The sequence below is a fragment of the Topomyia yanbarensis genome, chromosome 3, assembly GCF_030247195.1.
Source record: "Topomyia yanbarensis strain Yona2022 chromosome 3, ASM3024719v1, whole genome shotgun sequence".
In the NCBI taxonomy this organism is placed as follows: Eukaryota; Metazoa; Arthropoda; class Insecta; order Diptera; family Culicidae; genus Topomyia; species Topomyia yanbarensis.
In genome coordinates, this window is record NC_080672.1 from 287,434,923 (window position 1) to 287,453,182 (window position 18,260).

At 37.0% G+C, this 18,260-nt stretch overlaps 2 protein-coding genes across 2 annotated transcripts in view; both read left to right on the forward strand.

Annotated features, from left to right (window-relative positions):
- The first annotated feature begins 4,603 nt into the window (after positions 1–4,603).
- LOC131689512 (pyridoxal kinase) lies at positions 4,604–8,423 on the forward strand. The gene is made up of 4 exons (XM_058974651.1): positions 4,604–5,131; positions 7,331–7,580; positions 7,643–7,912; positions 7,970–8,423. Exons 1-4 carry the CDS (start codon positions 5,042–5,044, stop codon positions 8,281–8,283), a joined length of 924 nt encoding a protein of 307 aa, XP_058830634.1. The 5' UTR covers positions 4,604–5,041; the 3' UTR covers positions 8,284–8,423.
- A 4,457-nt stretch (positions 8,424–12,880) lies between these two features.
- Positions 12,881–18,260, forward strand: part of LOC131689506 (clumping factor B) — a 51,101-nt gene continuing 45,721 nt past the window's right edge. Inside the window, 1 exon segment of the mRNA XM_058974644.1 lies at positions 12,881–13,084. Coding sequence (XP_058830627.1) covers positions 12,995–13,084 — 90 coding nt within the window. The 5' untranslated portion in view covers positions 12,881–12,994.

Below are 18,260 nucleotides of genomic sequence, written 5' to 3' on the forward strand. Positions count from 1 at the left end.
ACGTTACTCCAAACTAATTCTTACATAAGATTGAACAATATAAATTATTATTTAATGTAGATTTAAAAATGTCCAAAAATGGAAGTAGTCCATTAAAACTGTTGACGTGCTAGAATGCTTTATCAAGTTCCAAGAATTGGGATAGACATGGCGTAGTTGGTAAATCGATTTTTTTGAACGCAGCTCACTTGGGTTCTATTTCCAACTCTGCCATGCAGTTATTTTTCTAATCCGAACAAAGAATTTAATGGCCATAAGGTTAAAACCTCTATAATCAAAAAAAGTTTCATGAAACTGCAGAAGGCCTAGAGACGACAATATCATCGAAAGTCAGTAAATCCTTTTGGCCATTATTTCTGAGTATGGGACGACTGTGCATCGTCGCCTAATTCGGTACTATTCGAGTTTCAAACGCCTAAAATTCAACTGTATCCATACAGCAACAACTGTACTAATTGCACATCGCAAAATCGTGCTTTAATTCTTTCATTCGAATCTTATCAGAAACTTCCCATCGTTTGAAACCTTACCGTTTCCAGGGGATAAAATATCAGTTTACTCGGAACGCTTCACCTACCTCAGCCATGCCTTCTAGAGGCATGAAAGCATTGTTGCTGATCAGATCAACAAGAGATCAAACATACACAAAAGAAGCACTCCGTCTCATATTTTGTTTCATTATACACTGCGCTGTGCGCATAACTTCAACCGCATACATATTTTCCACGATACCACCTCATCGGTAGGGGATGAGTTTATTTAAAATGTATGTACAGTTTGAAGGATCACTTGAGTTGTTATGTTTAATTAAACTTTCAAGCCGGTGGAACGCAAATGTTCCATCTCGAATGTTTATTATACTGAAACCCGTTATCAAAGATAATAATTTTAGCTTACTGTACTAAGAAAAACGCTGTTTGCCCACGCTGAAGAATCAGGCCTTTTTGAAACAACAAAACGTTTAGTTGAATTTCAAACTTGACGAATGACTGTTTCAAACTGAAATGGGCCTTTCTCGAAAGCATGTAGGGGAGACCGGGGCTGGTTGGCCGAGTTTTGCTTTCGGGATTTCTGTACTCATTCTGGTTAGACTTTTTGAAAAACAGTTTGCGCTATCATGATGGTACAACCCTTGAGCACATATGTAATTTTTTTCAGTCATAAAAAATCAGGGAAAAAGTTATTAGCAAACAAATGCGGAAAAAAAATCGGCCAACCAACCCCAGGGCTGGGGTAAATTAAGTGAAACACGTCAAATGTATCAGTGAAAAACGTTTATTAATTAAATCAACATCATTTTTCGAATATACGTAAAGAAAATAAAATCCACTCTCACTTTTAAGTTTTTTAACCTTTGTAGACTTAGTTTCGGCAGCTTTAGTCAACTTTTTACCAGCTCTCGTTGCTTTTTTTCCTCCGCCAGCGAACGCTTACGTTTGCTTTCATTTTTCTTCTCCTCCAATGCTGGTTTGATTGAGGAATCGGCCAAATTTGAGTCGATGGGCGTTTACGACCTTGCCGCTTCTTCGAATCAGATCGTGCACTTGCCCTGGGGAATGGTCTGACGTCTTCTGGGAGGCTTACATCTGCAGCAGATACTAAGCTAATGGACGTTTTGTTCGGGGTTTGGCCGTTCTATGACAAATCCTGCCAGAAACTCCCAAGGAGGCAAAATTTCAGGATTGAAGGGGCAGACGTTAATTGGGACGAGGTCGTAACAAATGAAATGCAAAATTTTTTGATGGCATTTAATTCATAAAATATTGGGATCATCTTTTGTAAAACAATTTCCAACTTTTAATAACTATAATCGCTTATTTCTATTTCATAATAATTTTAAATTAATCTTATTAAATAGTTATCGTGTATATTTTTCCTTTTTGCCATCAATATTAGCATAATATCAAATTTCGCTCTGAGAAAGGTTGGTATTTCACAAAAATCAAAGTGCATATTGCTCTACGCTAAATTAACAACTCGGCCAACCAGCCCCGCACAAAACTCGGCCAACCTACCCCAATGCATATTTTCGAAAACAATCACGATTTACACAAACAAATATGAGGTTACACTGGTAACTGTTATACCAACAAGGTTTTGAATACACTTTCCAGCGATACCAAGTTTTTGGAAATTGGATGTAAATTGATTCGCGTTACACACATTACTTTATAGAAACAGAAATTTACTCAACAGTATCAGAAAAAAAACAAAAGTGCTCCTGTACAAACGACACCACCAAAACACCTGAAATTAGGTTGGAACATGGGTAACCCAATACCCCACCAAATTCACTATAGATGTCGCTGCTGCGCATTGTAACCTTTTCATAAAGGACACTCGGCCAACCTGCCCCTTCGGCCAACCAGTACCGGTCACCCCTATTTGGTTTGATTCAACAAATGCATGTGTTTACATTTTAAATAGAAACATTGTTGTAACAAAATGAAATTATCTAACTGATCCCTTTGTGTAAAACCAACAGTATCTTTGTTTGATTTCAACTAAATTTGAGTTGTTCTCTCTTTTGGTTAATACCTGGGACGGGACGTGCAAAGTGAAGAAAAGTAACTGTCACCGCGAACCGACAATGGCCTGTCATTGCCAACCGGACCTTTCTTGACGATTTTCATTTTGGAATGGACAAATCCTGGATAGTATCGTAATATCCTGGCTGTATACAAGATGTATTTAGAAAACATATTTTACATGTTGCTTAGATGCATGCATTTTGTTATGCCCTAGTTTACTGTTTCTAACGGATGTTTTGAATAGATTGTGGTTCTTCTTAATATAAATATTCAACTGGAGGCAAAAAAATGTTATGGGGTTCGATTTCGAGTTGAAGCAAATGATGTATTTTCCAATTTCGTTTTTGTCGTTGTCATAAAGAGAGCTATACAATTAGTTCAAATGATCAGTCACAATCACTTATACAAAACTGGAAAGTTATATATTAAAAGCGTAATTGGTAACACCAGTGCCTCGATTACACACAGCCAGAGTATGGGACTTGCTCTAAGTCGTCTACCTTTTCCAGGTTCTAGGAATTCCGTATTTAGTCTCAGTCCCATTAACGTACATCCTGCAGTCTACTGCATGTGAGACTTTAGCTAACTGGATGGTTCTCCACGTTTAACTGCTAGAATTTCGTTTCTACACGCGAGACATTCATATAAGGATGAATCAATAGAATCAATCAAAAATATCCATCTTGTCCCACCAGCGCACATATTTTTTAAACGTTTGTACTTATTCACGCAAAAATAAACTCACCTGTTATTTTCCACGAGGATGTCACTTAAGAGTTACTTTATCGAAATAAAGGAAAGAATTCGCGAAAAAATTGATTTTTTCCTCGATTAATCTTAAAATCGGAAACTTGAAAATTACAAACGCACGAAGCTGCACTACTCATTATCAGAGTTTACAATTCGTGAACAGAATAAATCGATATTTCACCTACTTCGACCAGCAATAAAAAAGCAAACATACGATGTAACATTGTTTGCTCTCCAACTTTTCTCGACAAGACAGCATTGGATCTCATCTTTTCGCGGTATAATATGAGGTGATATTTTCGCGCCTAATGTAAAACTGCCGAATAACTAATGGTTTCGCAAAAATTCACAAAATTAGTAGATACAGATCCTTAGAATGAAAATACTGCAATAATGTGGGGAAATAAATTCTATAATGTTATATATTAATGGTATTTCTTGAACTTAATTTATCACGAGGTTCGAAGCTGCGAAATTATCAAGCTTCCATACTGCATTGTCAGCAAGTTCTCGCAATTTCTTGAAAGGTGAAAAGTTGGGTCCGTGCCTACTAAGGATGAAAAAGCTGTGCAATAAACTGCTTGTCGTGATAATGAGCGAATATTTTATCCTCTGCTCATTTTCAATATTTGCTTAAATTGTACACGTTTAGCAGTATTCAAGTTCTACTAAGTGTTTCATATTTCTAGGTTGTTCATAATAGTAGAGTACACATATAATACAATTGAAGTTTTAATGTTATATCCGCAAAATAACCATGTGTCCGTCTTACCCCACCTGTCCGTCTTACCAACGGTTCCCCTAATAGATTATTATGATGCAACACTATTTCTAGAATTAAATTAAAATTTCACCCCAGATCTTATATTTTGCATGTCGAATTTAACATCAACAACAGACATAAATGCTGATTTTGGTTTCGATAGCCTGTTCTAGTTCATTTTACTCGTAATAGTTCCAATAGATACAAAAGTAGAAAACATTCATTTGGTCCACGACTTTAATTTCCGTAGCAATCACCACAAGATGCTCATTTTGTTTTATTTATGGGCGTGTTTTGAAATCAAGAATGTTTATTTACATGTTTCAGTATCTCAATAACTAATTAGTTCGAAAATAATGACTTTGATAAATTGGTTCTTTCACCACCTTCTCTTCTATACCCCCATGTAATCAATTGTTTTGTTGGTGCAGAGCTCTGCGGATTCACACCGAAAAGTACGCATGCGCACCGCTATATACCACAGTTGATTTGAACACGTGCTTGCAAACGCGGGATGTCACGCATACCAACGATCCCACAATCATCAAATCGAATACGATACGAGTAGAAGTGTTTTTATTATGATTCATTGGCCAGAATGCAGCTTCAAGATTGACCAAGTAATCTAAACGTACTTGATGTGCTATATTGTTTCGAGATTTTAAGTTATTCTCACATACTATGAGATAAAATGTTATTTTCCATCGAGTGGTGGCGTTTCTACTGCGAAGCGCAGCAAAGGCAGAAATTGTAGCATGAATCTAAGGAGTTTTGCATGTGCTCAAGCTGATTGCAAGTCATCACATCAGTTGTTTTGTTATCAATATTTGCGGCAGTGTTTCTTATCTTATCGTGTCCAGAGATTTGCTATGGTGCTAGTGTCACAAATCGTCTATATGCACCTAACTTTCCACAAAGTAGTTTCATAGTTCAATAATAGAAGAGGCTTTGCTGGGAGCAGTTTGTTTTCATTTGTAGTTCGATATAGGCGTTCAGGATGTCAGCTGTTATAAATCGTGTGCTTTCCATTCAGAGCCATGTGGTACACGGTTACGTGGGAAATAAAAGTGCTGTTTTTCCACTGCAGGTAAGCGGAAACTAAAATTCCAAAAAATAGATTGACCTAATACTGGGAATGCATACCGTTATAACACAATAATAAAATGCAAATCTAGGTGGGTGCTAAACTGCCGGTCTATGCATAATTATACCATGTGCATCAGAAAATCCACAGAACATGAGACAAATATGTGTATAACGACAGTAAATAAATTGGGAATCAATTGACACACCTATAAGTATTGATCAATAACGAATCTTGTATACTCAAATATCACCGCATACATTCGTAGAACTGGTCCAGGCTGAACACATATAGACACGGAGAAAAAAGAAATGCAAAAAGCTTTTATTATGTGCATTTTTTGAACTTTTGTTTTCTTTGAAATGCATGAATATTTATGCTTTGCCATGCATTCTAATAATTTAAAATTTGCTGTGCATATTTAGTTATTCGGTGTTACTCTTGGGACCTTGACGTTTTGTTATACTATGTTCACACAACAGAGTTAAAACACTTTATAATAATTATCAACAAGAAAACTGTCATCAAGATAGCGTTAAAACACGTTTTATCCGATATAATCCCAGCCAACCAGAAGTTCGTATAATACTTTAAAAACACACTTTAAAGTTCATATAAAGTTCCTAGCGAACTGTCATGCTGCTTAACCCATGTAGCAAGTTAAGTTTTATAGCACGCTACAAGTGCAATCTAAGTTTTATGAGTGGCTATAAAACTATCGTAAAACCTCAATTGTTACTAGGGAAGCTTTAATGGGACTTGAAAGCTGCTTAAACTGCTATTAGTACATTAAACGTATAGTAAAATTACTTAAAACGAGATGCTTTATTCGTACTTTCGATTGCTTGGGATGCTTTGTTATATTTATCGATAGTAGCACTTCATATGGGTTCCCAGTATTTTGCAATTTTTTTGAGAATCCTCTACATCACGGAGCCATTTACATCCCATATCACCCTGAGTCTCTGCCTCAAGTTAAAGTCAAATCAGTCCACATTTACTTATTTTTGAAGCGGCTAAAAGTCTGTACGGAGCAACATAATCTAAATAGGTGGAGAATTACCACGGTTCCGGTGGTAAGTGCCAATTTAGGATTCTTATATGAAATTTTATGACGAAATGAACGAATTAAATGATCTGAGTTGATCAAAAAAGGTTTTAGCATTTTATTCAAATGAGAACTGGCTGCTGGTGGCACGGTTGCCACTATTTTTTAAAGAAAATCTGACAGTTCAACTAAACATGTCTGGCAAAATCTGTCACTTGACAGCGACCTTAAAGTCGTCGAAATTTTGCATCCATTTTGCTTTTTAGAACGTGTATTAATGGAATATGACCAGGATTTCCAAAATTTGTTTGTTACAACTTCTATAATTTAAAAATCTGTTATATTAAGAGATTTCACTGTTGGCTGGAGGCTTAAAAAAACTTGGGCTGTACCAGATAAATCTGGCATAATGAAACCTTGCTGGGGTGAAACGTAAAACTCAGAATATCTGGAAAAATCTGGCATAATTTGAAAAATCTGGGGTAATGTCTGGCTTGGACGAATGTCTGTTCAGTTAGGAAAAATCTGGAAGATTCCAGATAAATCTGGAACATTGGCAACGTTGGCTGGTGGTAAAGGGCCTAGCATACGAATGTACTTTAAGTACAAGATACTAGTTTGTTTTAGATAGATGCTATCATATACCCTAGCAAAGAGGTATCATAATCAATCGACTTGTAGTTGTAGACATAATTCCTGTTTCTTGGAATTCTGCATCTCCATATCTTGACGATTATTCCCATGCAAACTTCAACCTGATAATTGTTGACGGACTTATGTGACATATGGGGATTGCGGTCGGGTTCTTTAATTCAAAAGTGCCCAGGAGCACCAATAGGTAGTTTATTGTAAATATTTCTGCTAGATTTTAGCATGGCCTGGTATCATTAAAGGCATAGAATCTCGATCAGCAACATTTGAAAGTTACTAATTTGGATTTTTGGATTGGATAATTAGCACCATTTGCATCTTTCCACTTTCACCTTTTACAGTTCGTATGCCAGCATGGCCAGCATTGGTTCTAGCAGGGTTCTAATGTTTCCGGTATCGAAATTTCAATCAATTCTTCTTAAACACTACCGTATCCACGGATAGATCTATATTAATTCATCGTTCATGTTTTTATTTTGGTTTGGGTTCTCTGTTTTCTACAGGTCCTCGGCTTCGAAGTTGATAACATCAATTCTGTACAGTTCTCTAACCACACCGGGTACAAAGAGGGTTTCAAGGGTCAAATCCTAAATGAAAATGAGCTTGCTGATGTATTTTCCGGACTAATTGCCAATAATCTGCATCCCCTTTACACCCACCTGCTCACTGGCTATGTAGGGAATCCAGCATTTTTGCGTGAAATTGCAAACATCGTTAGAAAATTACGTTCTACAAACTCGTCATTAATATATGGTAAGTGTTTTGGATATTCTGTGAAAAAAGTTTTTACTCACCGTATGCATTTTTATCCCCAGTTTGCGATCCAGTAATGGGAGACGATGGTGTCATGTACGTTCCCAAAGAACTACTTCCAATCTACAGAGATGAAATTGTACCGTTGGCCGACATCGTGACTCCAAACCAGTTCGAAGTGGAATTGTTAACGGAAAATTCCATAAAATCTGAGCAAGACGCCTGGAGTGCTGTGGAATGGTTTCATGAAAAGGGCGTTAGAACCGTGGCCATTTCTTCATCGGAATTGGGTGGATCCGATTCTTTATTGGCATTCGTTAGTCATAAAAATGGTTAGTAGCTTCGACTTCTAGTGAAACAAATCAATAAGACTGCAATTTATTTTCCAGCAACATGCAATACCCAACGGTATCGAATGGTCATTCCAAAACAAGGCAACGGAATTCGTTTCACCGGAACAGGTGATTTGTTCGCGTCACTTTTCCTGGCACATTCAACCCTAACGAATTTCGACATGTGTGCGACGCTAGAGCGAACTATTGCTAGTCTACAAGCGGTCATCAGCAAAACACTTTCCTTCCTACCAGAAGACGTGAAGACCGGTAAAGTAACCGTCACTTCAGCACAACGTGAGCTGAAGCTCATTCAAAGCAAAAAAGAGATTGAACAACCTAACGTTGTATTACGTTGCTCGGAAGTTTGAAAATAATTGTGCAATGAAATTGTGAAGACAATAATATAATGTGTAGGCCAATTGATTATTATTTAGTCTTATTGAAGTCACAATATATCTCAATAGTGAAATACTGACGTCAATAAAACGTTCATAAACTAAAATCCTAATTTGACCGAACTAGATTCGATTATTATTATTATGCAGTCCAGTGATATTGATCAGGTGAGTAAAAACCTAGGACATTCTATAAATAGGGGTTTGTCCACTACTCGGGTTCTGATTGCCCGGCGAACCATTCTTTTCAGGACGGCCTAGGTGCCTCTACAAGAATTTCGGATTTTCGTACATAAACAAAAAAAGTAAACAAACAAAATAAATTAACCAATTTACCGACTTTTATTTCCTCACATCCTCTTTCTGCACTGTGCGCTGCTCGGCGAACTGCTGCTGTTGGGAAGACGGACGGTTTCTTCCGACCGGCCGGGACTACAACGGCCGCGTTCTCCTGCTGGTGTCGTTGGCTGCTCCGGCAGCGTTCCTTTGCGTTTAGCTAGGGAGGTGAGCTTGGCTTCTTTTGTTGGAACCTCCCACAGCATGAGAATGCGCAGCAAACCAGAGCTTCTGTGCTTGTCTTCCAGGACATCAATCGCAACATGCCAGTTGCTTAGTTCATGCAAGACGTATGACTTTTTGGCTTTAGTGCTAGTTTGGATTTATCATCTCATTGACACCAAGTTGGTACTAGTTACTGATGAGGAGAATCCGAAACGCTAAAAACTATTTCTTTTTGTTTTAAAGGTTGTCTCTCATATATAGTCTAATGTATTTCGACATTCTGAATACACGGAGTATTCATGTCTTCAATAAAATAAGTTATGGAATGTTTTCAACAAAGTTTTTTGTTCGTTTTGATTATAGAGGCTTAGGCTTTCGGTTCTTGCTGTGAACACCGTGTCGACTTACCACTACGCTTTTACCGCTCCATTCATAAAATTTGTTGAAATTGCATTTTCGAAAACTTTGCTGAAACCCCCCTACGTCAATGGCTAGATCACTTAATAAAATATAAAATAATCGTGACCGAGTTGAGTTGAGCATGCTTAGAATAAAATTGATGTTTGTTTGCATAATTTTTGAAAGAATTGATCTTATCGAAAATTTACTAAAAGAAGTGTCAATAAAGATAAACTCAGGATTACTAGGTCCTATACAAACGATTGAAAAACTATGGTTCAGCAACCGTGAACCGATGAACTCAATAGCAGCATGCTTTTGCTGACTCCTCGTTGATAGGCGATGATTGCGTGTCTGAATATTCAAGCCTTTCCCTAAAATACCATAGATACATAATAATGATGGAATACTCACCGCGTAAAATAAACATTATAGCATTTCATTTGTAAGCTCGATCGCTTCAAAATAACAATATTTAAATAATAGATACTCAGTAAATAACAGAAGGTTTCTTGTTCGTACAGATAGTGTGCAGAATATGCATTAACATTAATGATTAACGAAGTAAAAAAGTAAGTTCGTTACTTGATTCGTTCTGAAATTTGCTCCTAGTACATCCGCTATGAGAGAATATCATTTAATAAATCTAATTTTGGCTCATGTGCAATTATTTCTGATCCAGAAAATCAACAGGTTTGTTATATTAATTACCTATTTTAGCAGACAACAAAAAACAACAAACATTCCCTTGCATACGATGCTTAGATTGACGCTGCTTACTGTAGCGCAAAGCTTCGCTTCAATTTGTCGGTGACTTGTCATTCTGACGGTGCACCGCGTGCAGCGAGGGATTGTACTTGATGGTATATGAAAAATACCTGACCACTCTATCTTGAGTTTAGTGGCAGTTTCCACAACGTTTGCTTCCATGTCAGGTGTTGTCTCCGAGAGGAATCGGGAACTGTGGTATTTCTGGTTTCGTCCCTTGGGGCAGATCACTTGCGATGCAATTTTAAAAATCAGCGAAATTAAATGCATTTCTTTCTATCAAAATAGAAATTCGTAATGCATTTTACGTTGCGTGCAATGTATTTTGCGTTGCGTGTAAGACGTTAAAACCCTACAAAAAACAGCCCTACATTCAACAAAACATCGAACAAAGTGGATCAGCGTACGACGATTGTTAAGTAATCTTTTCTGCGAGGGAGCGTAAAGTTGATGCAAAAATGGAAATTAAATGCATTTTTTCTAAGTTGATGCAAATTTGTTATACATTCCTAGAGTGATCTGCCCCTGGTTTCGTCCACATGTAAAGATTTATGCAGAAAGATAAACTAAGATGGCGGAGTTCCTTTTTCTTCGTTTGTATTAGGTATATAGCGCAGTCTCTCGTTTTGGATCTCAAATTATGTAGAATATGTTTTCATATGTTGCATTTCATTTTGTTTTGTAGAGTTCATGGGTGAAGCGAACATTCACCGTGAACAGCGATGACATTTATATTCGCCGCTCCACGGGAAATATGAATATTATTGCATTGATTCAATTATATCGAATAATTGTGCATAGATACGCTAAGTATATTAATGTACTATCGTTTAGTTCAATTTTCATCAATTTTTATGCACTAATAAGTGAGGTATTGGGAAAAACAATTTTGTGCGCATTGATTTCACGTTTATTTTAATCGAGGGTGTAAATAGGCCTTAACTCATCAAAATTAATTTTTTTTCTTTACTGAACTCAGATGGCAACTCTGACTATATTTTTTGTTAATAATTATACCACACTGCAAATAATCTACACATTTTTTCGAAGAGATTTTACACATAAATTTCAAGTTTCAAGCCACACTGAGAATTTAATAACTTTCCATTTGCCCTCTAATAAAATTACACTTAAAATTTACGTGTGCCATTCGATGATATGATCGACTGTCATCACATTTAAATTTTAAGTGTCCGTATATTAAATCATAAATGTTTTGTTCATGGAATCCATGGTTTTAACAAATGCGGCAACATTAAGTGTCACCGCAAATAAATTTTAAAAGTCAGCGTATTGATTCATAAATGTGTTGCTCATAACTGTAAATAATGTACACTTTTTTATGAAGTGATTCGACACATAATATTTGACTTTCAAACCACTCTGAAGACTCAATAATTTTCCTTTTGATCTTTATAAATATTACACTTAAAATATAAGTGTACCACCGGAAGGCATGATCGAATATCATCACATTTAAATTTGAAGTGTCGGCGTATTAACTCATAATTGTTGTGCCCATGGAATTCATGTTTTTAACAAATGCGGCAAGCTTAAGTGTAAAAACACTTCAATTGATTTTCACTGTTCCACAATCGGTCTCAAAGCATGCGGAAATATCTAATTCCAGATTTTCAAGCCATATTTGGAAAATTTTTGGATGGTAAGTAAATGTTTGAAAATGTTTGCTTGATTTATATCAGTATTTTTTTTTGCAGGTAACGAAATTGACGCTCCATGATTTTGAAGAACTTATAATTTTTATAAGAAGCGGCTTAGATTTTAAAAATGTTTTTTTTTATTTTAATATATGTTAGAATGATATATTAATAACATATACTCTTTCTTTTCACAGAATTTATTTTGTTTTATTCAAATAAAAAATATTTAATAAAGCAAAAAAATCTTTAAATCATTGAGATACCAATGTTCTCTCATTTAAAAATTAATATGTGTTCACATGTATTTTATAGGAAACGATATAATATTCAAGTTGATGCAAATTTGAATTCAATATGAATTACCTTCAACAACCATTTGTCAGGCACTTAACTTGAATACGTCATGCATATGAAATTTAAGTGTTTTCAAAAAAGTGCATTATTAAGTGTCTGACACATGAGATCTAAGTGTCAAGACAGATGCGGCAAATTTAAGTGTTAAACACTTGAGTTCAATGTGCAGATTATTTGCAGTGCAGTTCCATCCCTGCTGATTTATACCACTGGCAAAGAAAAAGCATCAAACAGTGTTACCACAAATGAAGACTTATCTTGAAAAGTACGAATATTTCATTTTTTTATTGGTACAGATTCTGGACGGTACAAATCTCGACAAACATATGATTACGGCTTAAAAGCCAACTGTCAAAATCCACTTTGAATGGAAATTCCGGACAAACCGTTACTAGTTGAACACAGTTCACAACAGCTTATGACAGAGAAAACTTTTCTCTTTCGGTTACTATAAACATCTGTGATTGGCGCGTAACGGTTTGTCCGGAATTTCCATTCAATGTGGATTTTGACAGTTGGTTTTTAGGCCGTAATCATTTGTTTATCGAGAAATAATTTAATTGTAATTATTACAGAATTTTGTGAAAGAGTACAAATTTACGTAGCTAAAATTGTAAAACGATGCTTTGAAATTTTGTTTGGCAGGCAGTTAAGCAATGTTGAGAAAGTGTGTACAGATTTTACAAGAGAGCTTACTTGGCGTAAACGAAGAAATACAAGAAAGGAATGTACTTTAGGCAATTGGTTAAACGAATGTACTATTTTTTTGGCGCAGTTGATTTTCTCAAAAATTAGGATGGAAAAGATTTTTTCACTCCAGCCAGGTACAAAATAAAATGTGGCAACACTGATCAAAACCAATGCGTCAAAGGACGAAAAGAGAAAAAGAAAGAACAGTCAACTAGCAGTCAACAGCCGCCGGACAGCTTCGAAGTGACGGAGAAAAGTACGCGTTTTTGAGTAGAGGAAAAAGTTGCGCTAGCTATCCAAAATTCCGGAAAATGAGCTCGTCGGTGATGTTATTCGCATGTTCGAAGTGTTTTTCACGTCATCCGTTCGAGGAATTGTCTCCGGGCCAGCAGCTTTGCAAGGTAATTGCTACCAACTATTTGTTAAATCATGGCGTTGAAACGAATATTGCTGCACAAATATGCATTACTGCGTCAGCGTAAGGAAAAACTGAAATTAGTGCTAGATTTTGATGGTTTGAAGACAAATTAATTTACTTAGAATAGATTTTGGTGTTTGATAGTGTGTTTCTACGTGGTGTTACGGTATTTTAGAAACCTTGAGGTTTGCAAATTTGCGATCCGAATGACCGTGAAAGAAAATGACATGATTGTGACTAGTGCCTAAACATTTCGTGATCAGTAAAGTGAGGAAAGCGACAAAAGAACAGTTTTTGGTTAAAAATGTGAAATGCTAACGTAATTCATATACCGTTAGAATCGTAAATTGGAACTATTAACAAAGACTCCAGTATCGCGTCGTTCATTAGTGGAACATTTCGCGATGACGTTTTTCGTGCTTTTTTGCTGATAGTATTACAGTGTTGCCGGATAATTTGCGACAGACACTAAAATCAGGGCCGTATTTAGATCAAGTGCTCAAATGTTTCATGTCTGATTATGTAGCAAAATTAAGGTGCCATTACACGAAAAAAGTGCCATTCCTAAGTAATGACTAAACATGTAATTTGGTTGTTTTCACTTGCGTTTTAGTGTCATTATAAGTTAGGATGGGACGTGCGGATACGAGAAAACCTGGTGTTAGATCAGACCGGGCTAAGTGACAATTTTTTTTTGAATTCGAGAAAAACGAGTTTAAAGTTTGAATCACAGCACCCTTTACATTATAATTAGAAATTATTTTTTGCCATAATTCTTTCTTATTGTTACATTTTTCAAATCTTAATTTTCCCATGTATAACTACTATTTATGATATTATTCCTTGACCTGATTTGAAGTATTAAACTGACAGGCTATTGTACGATTAATAATAATAAACAATAAATAATATGCCAAAAGTCGAATATAGCTAAAGAAATTCTTTATCAAGTGCTATCATCTAATTTTTTGATGTTTTGCGACTTAGTCCGATCTGACTTAACACCGACCAAATGTAGTCCGTCCATTCAAAATATGTGAGACAGAAAGAGATTCTATAAGAGACGAACAATAAAGTGATCAGAAAAATGAAATGCACACACATGATATGCATATTAGAGTGGGACATGGTTATACGAAAAAAAATTTAAAAAAATTCCGAGTAACTTTTTGAGTCCCATTTAGCTCCCAGAACAACTCTGCAAATTTTTAGCTCGATCGGTGAAACTATATTTTTGCGCCCACGGTTTATAGTTTACATGGGATTTCGTATGGGGAAATCGTCTTTTGCAAAATAATTTTTCCAAGAGTCGCCTGTCACCTCCTAAGAATAAATAGATATCTGGCATTTTTAGGAAATATAGTCTAGAAAACCACGAAAAGAAGGGATGCTTTTGGAGAATGTTATAAAGCAAAAACCGATTGATGCCCAGAAGATTGATGAAAATTTCTATCTTTATGGGACTGATTTACAATGATAGGTAGTTTATGTGCGACATATAATTTTATGTGCTGCTACAAATTGAAAAAAATCGTATGTGAAATCAATAAATCAAAATAAATATAGGGAGACAATCGTTCCTGTATCTCCCGCGTAAAAAAACCTGTGTGTATTTTTTTCAGTTGCCAGAACTGAAACTGCGCCAAAAATGGTACCTTACTTTAAAAGCCTTTATTTTCAATTTGTATATCACAAATTGTATGTTACAAGAGCATGAATTATATAAGAATGTGTAAAATGAAATGAACTGATCGAAAAAATCAGCAAATTTAATTTTATTCGTTATACCCGCCCCCATAAAATATAGTAAATATGACTCATGTTTGGATATAAAGTCAAAAGTGATATCAATTATTCCCTCCCCAAGGTTGAGGGGTTTGACGTTATTGCAAACATCATCAAGCATATTGCGTGCACCAGCGCTAAAGAACAACTGCTTTAAGATACTTATTGCATTACGTCTTGATAGTGGTGCATCGAGGCGACCGAAAGGGGTTATGCGCCTTTTTCATGTTCTATGCTTCTTCATACTTTGCACCTGCGCATGCAAACGCTCAACCACTGGTCTGTGCGCGGTGACGTGGCCGACTGGCGGGTCGACGTGCATTGACTTTTGCTGTGTGCCGTATTTGCAAATATTGTTCCACAATTTGATGGCGGTATTCGTGGACGGGGTGGTTCACAGTGGGATCATAGTGTGTCCAATTATCGGTCGAATTCGCCATCGGGCACATACTAATTAAATTAATTTAATAATTGAATTAATTTAATAAATACATAAGTAGAAACCTATTTTTTTTTTTTCATACGTTTATTTGACACGGCATTTGCAAAAGCTTTTTACGCCAGTTTTTTTTTTACATAGCACGTTACAAAAATCCTTAAGACTAATTTTAACTATACTAGTACTTTGTCTAAAACTAACACTGAAATCACTTTATTGTTTGCTTTTTTCCTTACATTGTTGTATTTCATAATGATCTAGTATTTTCGGGTGCATTTATTTACTTTTTTTCTGTTTTTGTCTAAATTTAAAAACTAAATATTCTAGGACACTTTAATTGGTGAATGATTAGCCTTGGATGAGAGTATGAGGAGATGAATTTAATTAAATTTTGACAGACGCTGTTTTTAGAAAATGATAGATAAGTTCCATGTATAGAGGATCGCGATACGCCAGGATGTCTCTAACAGGAACATGGATTGGTCTTCCTCGGACTTGTAAAGAATCTACTAATTGTGATCTGGCTTCACGATATTCAGTGCAGGACCAAACAACATGCTCAATGTCGTGGTAACCTTCTCCACAAGCACAATGATTACCCTCAGCGAGCCCAATACGACGGAGATGCGCATCTAAAGTATAATGATTGGACATGAGCCTAGACATCACACGGATGAAGTCCCGACTTACATCCAATCCTTTGAACCATGCCTTCGTTGATACTTTAGGGATAATTGAGTGTAGCCATCGTCCCATATCTCCATTGTCCCAAGATGTTTGCCAACTAGCAGGTAGAAACCTATTAGTTGTCGCTTTGTTATAATCGTAGTTTTTCATACTAATGTACAATTGTTATGTGCTAGTCGTATGCCTATCTATGTATGTGTTCGTCTGAGTATTTGTAGCAGTTGGGCCAAGGAATGGATGTAGAACTGGCGCATATGATAGAATAGTGGCTAATACTTCGGGTGATCAATTTGTGCATTTGATTCTATTCATCCGGGAAAGTCGGATTGGATAAATTGGGGCATAATGAATTTATCGACGCACGTGAGTCATCCATTCCCGGCCAGCATAACATGATGAAAGTCTAACAGCATGCAATTGTCGTTAATGGTAAATATACAACATTTGCTGCATTTAGACGAGTTTGATTGCATGTTACATGTGTTTTTCTATTCTACTTCGCTAGTCTGTCGACTGCGGCAAAATGTTCCACACTGACGGATCAATTCTCGACGGGTCCACAGGCTTCGGTATCTTCAACGAAAATCTTGCTGCCTCATTCTAACTCAATGATCCTGGTTCAATTTACGTTGCAGAATTAGCTGCCATTCAGTATACTCTCGGGATCATTGACACCCTGCCCGCAGACCATTACTTCATCGTTTCGGACAGTCTCAGCTCCATTGAGGCCATCCGTGCGGTGAAGCCTGGAAAGCACTCACCGTATTTCCTGGGGAAAATACGGGAATAATCTGAGTGTTTTATCTGAAAAATCTTACCAGATTACCTTGGTTTGGATCCCGTCACATTATTCTATTGCTGGCAATGAGAAGCCGGACTCTTTAGCCAAGGTGGGCGCATTAGAAGGCGACACTTACGAAAGACCAATTTGCTTCAATGAATTTTTCAGTATCTCTCGTCAGAAGACGCTCGAAAGTTGGCAAACTTCATGGAGCAATGGGCATCTGGGACGGTGGCTACATTCTATTATCCCGAAGGTATCAACGAATGCTTGGTTTAAGGGCTTGGATGTGAACCGGGACTTTATTCGTACGATGTCAAGGCTCATGTCCAACCATTACTCGTTTGACGCGCATCTCCGTCGTTTAGGGCTTGCTGACAGTAATCATTGTGTTTGTGAGAACGGCAATCACGACATCGAGCATGTTGTTTAGCTGTGCGCAGAGTACCGTGTTGCCAGGTCCCACCTAATAGATTCCCTTCGGGCCCGAGGTAGATCACCAATTGTGCCAGTCCGGGACGTCCTGCCGTGACCACCCCTACATTTTTCTTATCTACACCTTTTTGAAAACTATTGATGTCCAAGTTTATTTCCCCTCTCATCCACAGTAGAACCTCGTCCACCTCTCCCTGTATCTACAATATGGCATTGCTTCACGAGTCTACGATGCATACCTTTCTTGATAACCGTCCATCCAGAACATCATGACACATGTCACAAGAACATCATGACAGCATCGGAGTGCCAATAATCATTCGAAATATCGACCCTCCCCTCGCCCCTTGCTATTACAGGACGGAAACCACTACAATAAAGTGTGCACATCCCCTACAATCATCAACCAGCCAACGAGAATGTCAATTTTACAATATGTATCCCACTTACTACCTTTTTCCTTCACTAACATAAGAGCGGAGCAAGCCGCCCCTAAATACGGTTTTCTCTTCCCCCACTAACACGTGCGATGTACCTTATAAAATGAATTATCGGCCTCGTTAAGCTACCGTATTTGGGCCTAAATAAACTTAGCTATATATAAAAAAATAAAAAAAAAAAGAAAGCTCTCATATCCACTGGACATCACGTTACATGGCAACATGACCGAGGACTCTAGTGATATGGGGTAACTTACTCCCTATCAGAATGTGAATTGTACACCGAAAACTAACTATCAGAATGAAGGTCCGCGTGACCATCCGAGAACGCACGCGTATATAGGAATGGCCACACGGTTACAAAATCCAGTCTTGTACACGCGAAGTCACATGAACGCGAGCACGCGTGACAAACACGTTAACATACGATCGCCTAAACCCTTGGCGATTAACAACACACACCTACGTTCGCGATCGCGCAAACTTAATAACACCCCGGTAATAAGAAGAACGTTTTAGCACTTACGAAGTTTCAAACGCTGTCTCAAACGCGAACCTAAAAACGTCCGTTTTCGCGCGCTCATGAATCAGT